Source organism: Podarcis cretensis, assembly GCF_951804945.1.
Source record: "Podarcis cretensis genome assembly, chromosome: 13".
Classification (NCBI taxonomy): Eukaryota; Metazoa; Chordata; class Lepidosauria; order Squamata; family Lacertidae; genus Podarcis; species Podarcis cretensis.
In genome coordinates this window covers 35,233,531-35,240,184 of record NC_137182.1, presented here as the reverse complement: position 1 = coordinate 35,240,184, position 6,654 = coordinate 35,233,531, and the positions used below count along the sequence as shown (strand labels likewise).

The following is a 6,654-nucleotide window of genomic DNA, read 5'->3' as shown; positions in this document are numbered from 1 at the left end:
TTAGTTTTTCTTCCATATTAGCTGCTCCCTATTGTTCAGGTGAGGCCTGAAAACAATAATATAACATTTTGGGGAAAAGATGCAACCCAGCAGTCCAGCACCAGAAGCTAAGATAGAGAAGATCTCCACAGCAACCATGTATTTTCCCTTGGTGCTCAGGTAGGATGGAATAAAGGATAGCCAAACACTGCAAAAGACCAACATGCTGAAACTGATGAACTTGGCTTCATTGAAACTGTCAGGTAATTTCCTGGCCAGGAAAGCAACAATGAAACTAATAATTGCCAGGAAGCCCATATAGCTCAGAACAACATAAAATATTGTCACAGACCCCTCATTGCATTCTAGTATAATTTCTTTAGCCACTGAGTAACTGTCTACATCTGGAAATGGGGGAAAGGTTGCTAGCCACACAATACAGATCCCTGCCTGGACAAAGGAGCAGGAAAGGACAATGTTGTTGGCCAATCCCTTCCCCACCCATCTCCTCATCCGGGATCCAGGTTTGGTGGCCATGAAAGCCAGGACCACAGTGATGGTTTTTGCCAATACACAAGAAACAGCCACTGAGAAGATGATGCCAAAAGTGGTTTGTCGGAGGAGACATGTCACCTTCTCTGGTTGGCCCAGGAAGAGCAGTGCACAAAGGAAGCAGAGCAGAAGAGAAATGAGGAGAGTGTAGGTGAGGTTCCTGTTGTTTGCAATGACTATGGGAGTGTCATGGTGCTTCACAAATGTACCCAGCACCAGAGCTGTAATCAGAGAAAATGAAAGCAAAAAACAGACTAAACTGACGCCCAAAGGTTCTTCATAAGACAAGAAGCTTATATCCTTGGGAACGCATGCATCTCGGTTCTTGCTTGCATAGTGTTTGTCTGAGCATTTATCACAGTCACTCATATCTGGAAAAAAGAAAGGTACAGTCCCCAGTTAATACACATTCCATCCATCACATCAACATTGAGGGATGCTCAAAAGCTGTAACATGACTTGGTAATTCAAAAGATATTTTGGTTACATTAATATTCCCAAAGTAAAATCATTTTTAGAAATACATAAATTCATTAAAAATGACTTTCAAGTACTTGCAGTTATATTATATATTAATATTATTCACAGAACTTATTTAATCTTATTATTATTATTTAGCATTACAGTGGCACCTCGGGTTAAGTACTTAATTTGTTCTGGAGGTCTGTTCTTAACCTGAAAGTGTTCTTAACCTGAAGCACATTTTAGCTAATGGAGCCTCCTGCTGCTGCCTCGCCGCTGGAGCATGATTTCTGTTCTCATCCTGAAGCAAAGTTCTTAACTCGAGGTACTATTTCTGGGTTAGCGGAGACTGTAACCTGAAGCGTATGTAACCAGAGGTACCACTTTACTTGACATATTCAGAAGATAAAATTAAAATTCTTTGATTTTCCGAAAGCAGTGTATATGCTTCTTGATCAAATGTAGACTTAGCAAGCTAATTACTGTTCAGTCACCAAGATAATATAGTAGAACCCTGGTTTTCGAATGTAATCTGCTCCAGGAGACTGTTCGACTTCTGAAACGTTCAAAAACTGAGGAGCAATGGGTGGTCTGCAAAATCCATTGAGAAAATTGAAAAACATGCAGCGGAAGCTGTTTGAATTCTGAGGCACGTTCAAAAATGGAAGCAATTACTTCCGGGTTTTTGGCATTCGGCTTCTGAAACGTTCGGCTTCCGAGACTCTCTAAAACAGAGGTTCCACTGTGTCAGACTTGAATTCCTGACACCCGAAAACTTGTTTTTACTGAAGAAATTAAGTTTCATTCCCTAAGATGACATGCCGTCATGTGCTAAGCCAGGTATGATAAGAAAGGCATGCTAAATTTATCCCATGTTTGTGAAAAAATAATGGTAGCTGGTTACATAATTAAGTTGGAGAGATCTCAAAGGAAAAGATGAGGTACTGACTAAATATGCATGGTTACTGAATATATAGGGTGCATCAAGACTAACATTATTTGGGTGTGGGATTCAATCACATATGTGCAAATTCAAGTTCTGCCATTAAAGTGGATTTGGAGCTCTTGCACAAGAATACCCCACCTCAAAAAGCACAGACTTTTTAAAACATGGAAAGTGATTAGGAAGTACACTGGAAAGTTTGAGATTACCATTTTTTCCATGTATAAGGTGTCCCCATGTATAAGGCTACCCTTATTCTTTTGAACCCAAAATTAAGGAAGCAAAACCCCAAAATAGAAGTGAAAATCTGGATGATCTGTGTTTATCTTTTTTCGGGCAATCGCCTCCACGGGAAGCGAAGGGAAGGAGGCTCCCAAGTAGGAGAGCGAGGAAGAGCTAGGGGAAGGCAGCACTCACTCTGTGCTGGGTTATGCCGTCGAGCAAACTAAGCTGAGGAAGGTGGTGAGCGGGCATGGGGCAGGGCGGTAGAGAGGGGAAGCGAGAAAAAAAGGAAAGAAGGGCAAGGAGAGGTAGCTGAGGTGGCCGTGGTGGCGGTGGCAGCTGCTTTTATTCCGGTGGTCGAGTCAGCAGGGGCTTCAGGAGGCGAGCCAGTCATTAGCATGCAGCCCGGAGGGGGAGGAGAAAGGGGGAATGGCAGCAGGAGGGACCGCCTCAGCCCGCCCAAGCCAAAATCCTGGACATATGCTCAAAGAGTTTAACAAATCCTCCAGGATGCCCATGTTCCGTGTACAAGATGACCCCCATTTTTTTTACTATTTTTGAAAAGCAAAAACCCTCGTCTTATACACGGAAAAATATGGTACATTTGCTTGATGCAACCTTTTCTAACATTTGCACAAACTAAGCAGAATGAGTACACAATAAACAGCTGCTTCTGTTTTTTCTCAAACAAATGGCATGTAAACATTGAGCACACAAATCAGAATTAAGGCTTAATAAAGAGATTGCTTGGAAGTAACCTCAGTGGGTAACATTTGGTCCCCTTGAAAGCAAGTGGACCAGTTAGTCATAAGAAAATGTGTGTGCAATGGCAGGGATGGCTGGCGCGGACGCATTTGAATGGCAAGCCACACCCCCGCCGAGCTTCCCTATTGGGTGCCCAACCGGGGAGAGGCGTGACATGCCAGCCCTGGAGCCCTGCATGACACAGGAATCGTCTCCCGCTCACAACCTCTCCCCTCTGGGAGGAGGAGAGGCTTTGTCCCATTCTTTTTAAGGGAAACTCAATGGAAGTACTGTATCTGGATCCAAATTTCTGGGTATAACTCTTACCTTCCTGGTTTGAAATCTTTCCCTCTGGGCATGGGATGCAATCATAACAGCAAAACGGTTCTCCTTCCTTCACTTTCTTCCTTGGTCCTGCATGACAACTCTCAGTACAGACAGAAAGAGGCAGAACCTAATCAGTAAATGAAGGAGAAACATGATATTCATGAGAATAATGCATTTGGAATCAGTCAGGTTCAGGAGACCTTCCTTATGTTGCTAAAGTGTCACAGCAATTCACTAAGCTGTAGATCACCTCTGCAGAGAGTAATTCATCATCGTCTGTATTAAAACAATGAATACAGAGGAGATATTATACATATTTTACCAGATTGCATGATATTATATCCCTTTGGGATGGAAAGTCTGCACAATTTGATCCTGGACAAATATATGAATTTACATCCACTAAAAAAAAAGAGTATTTTGTAAGTTTTCTGATTCTCCAGTGAACATTATCTTAGATATCAAAGCACAGAACAATTGCTCATTGAAAAATGAATCTCTTTTGAATTAGCTAACAATGAGACTCCACCTGATTAAACCATCCATGCCATGTTATGGCATCTTCATGAAGGGTGAAGGCTTGGTCTGGAGGAGCCTCAGGATCCATCCTCCCAATTTTTACCCTATGAAAGGACTGGTTGGAGGAAATAACCCAGTTGATCACATCCAAGGTAGATATTACCTCCCCGTTCTGATTGAAGGACACTGTGTCTCCAGCACTGTTGTTAAATGAGACACCTCTCAGAAAATGATGGAGCTAGAATGAAAAGAGAGAAGGCAAGCATTTAGAAAAGGGTGGATCTCAATGTTTCAAAGAGAGCTCTAGTGCAAAGAGTTTAGCCCTGCTGCCTGCAACATACATGTAGCCTATTTTAGGCTCACACATGGTCTGCAGTGTTCTCTATACTCCACTCCCCATTAGCACTGCTAAGGTGTAGTCTAAAGTGTGGGGTGGGGGGTGGGGGGAGGGAATCCTATTTGTTTGACAGGCTTCAGATGAAGGTAAAGGTAAAGGGACCCCTGACCGTTATGTCCAGTTGCGGATGACCTTGGGGTTGCAGCGCTCATCTCGCTTTACTGGCCAAGGGAGCCGGTGTACAGCTTCCAGGTCATGTGGCCAGCATGACTAAGCTGCTTCTGTTGAACCAGAGCAGTGCATGGAAACACTGTTTACCTTCCCGCCGGAGCGATACCTATTCATCTACTTGCATTTGACATGCTTTCAAACTGCTAGGTGGGCAGGAACAGGGACCGAGCAACGGGAGCTCACACCCTCCTGGAGAGGGAAGTGTTAATTCCTCCCAACATCATATTTTAGTGAATGAGATCATAACTGACAATTGGGGGTAATAGTGAGAGAGAGAAAGGGAATGAATGGGTGTGTGAATAGGTACATAAAGTAGTAAATAAATGTCTTTCTGTGCATCTGTACATGGACAATGTATGCATGTAGAGTTCAACGCTGAAAGTGTACTGGCCATCATGCATACTTGGACAGTTAAGAAGTACAAGACTGAAGGAAGATACAATCACCCTTTACGACCCAGATATTGCAAACAGGGATGCTACAAAAATTAGCAGAGTTGCCAGCATACACATTGTTCATAAACAACAAGGAGTATTGTGCAAAATTTGAAAGACTCTCAAATCACATTTCTTTGTTTTCTATACTGTAACACAATTATGTAATTATATCTGTGGAAAGTATTATTAAAGTTTAGTTTTCCTTTCTAGCTGCCAGGGAAGTCAGGGAGGAGAACAAAATGGTTAGTGGTTAGGGAAATCGAAACCTAGTATATATTCCATGCAATGAATGGATTTCTTGTCCCTTACCTGCCAAAACTGCTGCTTCTGAAGCTTCTGTCTCCCTCTACTCAGCATTTGTGAGTGTTTGGGCATTGCTAAGAACATGGTATGCAAAGCATGGGCCATGGCATAGACAGCATTGTAGATGCTGTAGCTTTGACCTTGCATTGTCACTTCAAAGAGAGATGCAGGAAGTTTCTCTAAATTCTCCATTCCTGTGCAGATATCCCCCATCACATCATCCAGAAAGCGATGTGGAAATACACAGCCAAACGCATGTTGCCAGAAATCCCAGATGAAATCATCACCTTCTGCATTCAAAGGGTTTCTGCCCTCAATGTATTGATGAAATCCTGGTAGATCATTGGAGTGAATTCTGAAGGATATACCACCATTGAATATTTCTGCATCCCAATCCCGCTGAAAGGCCAATGAATTGAACTCCACTTGGGCTGTTGATATCCATACTTTACCTTTTACGTTTGTTTTCGTGCTCCCAAGCATTGATAGGTATGGAAGCCATCTCAAAAATATAGTGGTCGAAGCTTCTCCATAGGCCACCACAACATTGGCTTTGCTACCCATCACTCTATCATGTATTTTAGCCCCTTGTTGCATCAGAGCGAATCCTTCAGTGAGAAAACTAAATTTGGGGATTGTTTCTAGAAAGGCAAAACAAATACCTCTGTTTGAAAAGAGTGGGAGCACATTTTGTACAAATTTTTCTCCATTGTCATTGTCAACTACAGCGACCCCAATCCAAGTCCACCTGAAATGCAGAAGCAAAGAAAGAATCCCTGCAAACTGGTGACTTTCTGGGGGGGCCATCTGGTAAAAAGGTAGTCCTGGGATTTTAATATTCATCACTGGAGTGGGGCCATATATGAGCTAAAGAGATAATTGTTGGGAAAAGAGAGGGAGAGAAAAAAACAACACCCTCAGTTTATATAGCTGTGTTATGCATGGTGAAATGCAGTTGACATGTGCATTTGAACATCCATATAAATAGTGCATCCTTCACATCAACAAACATTTTATTTCTCAACTGTACTACCTGAGTGACTAATGATAGGAGAGCAAAGGGCTAAAGGCACTATCTTCATTCACACAAAGATCTCAGTCTGCATCAGCAACCACCCTGTTTTTGTTAAAGCTTTTCACAGTATTGTGGATTGCCTGATGGGCAGAGTGTCTAATTCCTCCTCTGATAAAGCCAACTTAATTAGTCTTTGAACTTTATGGTGTTTCTTCAGTTAAAGCCAGGCTCTGCTTTATAAAGCAGGTCCCCAGCCTATACATACAGATTGTTCATGTTTGGCATGAATGGGCCACAAAGAAGTTTTCAAATGGGGGGAAAGGAGACAGAAGAGGTTTAGCACAGGAAGAGAGCACTGAAAAGACAGACCCTTAACCAGATTTGACAGAATTTGTTATGGAGCAATTTGCTCAACAGAGGAAGGATTTTGAATAAAAGATGTTGGAATTATTTGAAAAAATGAGTGTTAAAATACAAGAAAGTACAACCCAGCTGTCATGACAGAGAGAGAGGATGGATGTAAAGTTTAAGGAGCTTGAGGAAAAATTGGTTAAATATGAGAACACCTCTGAACAGGTGGCAC

The 6,654-nt window shown here is 42.3% G+C and overlaps 1 protein-coding gene across 1 annotated transcript; it reads right to left on the bottom strand.

Annotated features, from left to right (window-relative positions):
* On the bottom strand, positions 1–5,899 carry LOC307201820 (vomeronasal type-2 receptor 26-like; the record flags this gene model as incomplete). The annotated part of the gene is made up of 4 exons (XM_079951275.1): positions 1–902; positions 3,230–3,356; positions 3,759–3,986; positions 5,063–5,899. 4 exons carry the CDS (start codon positions 5,897–5,899, stop codon positions 1–3), a joined length of 2,094 nt encoding a protein of 697 aa, XP_079807401.1.
* Between the last annotated feature and the right edge of the window lie 755 nt (positions 5,900–6,654).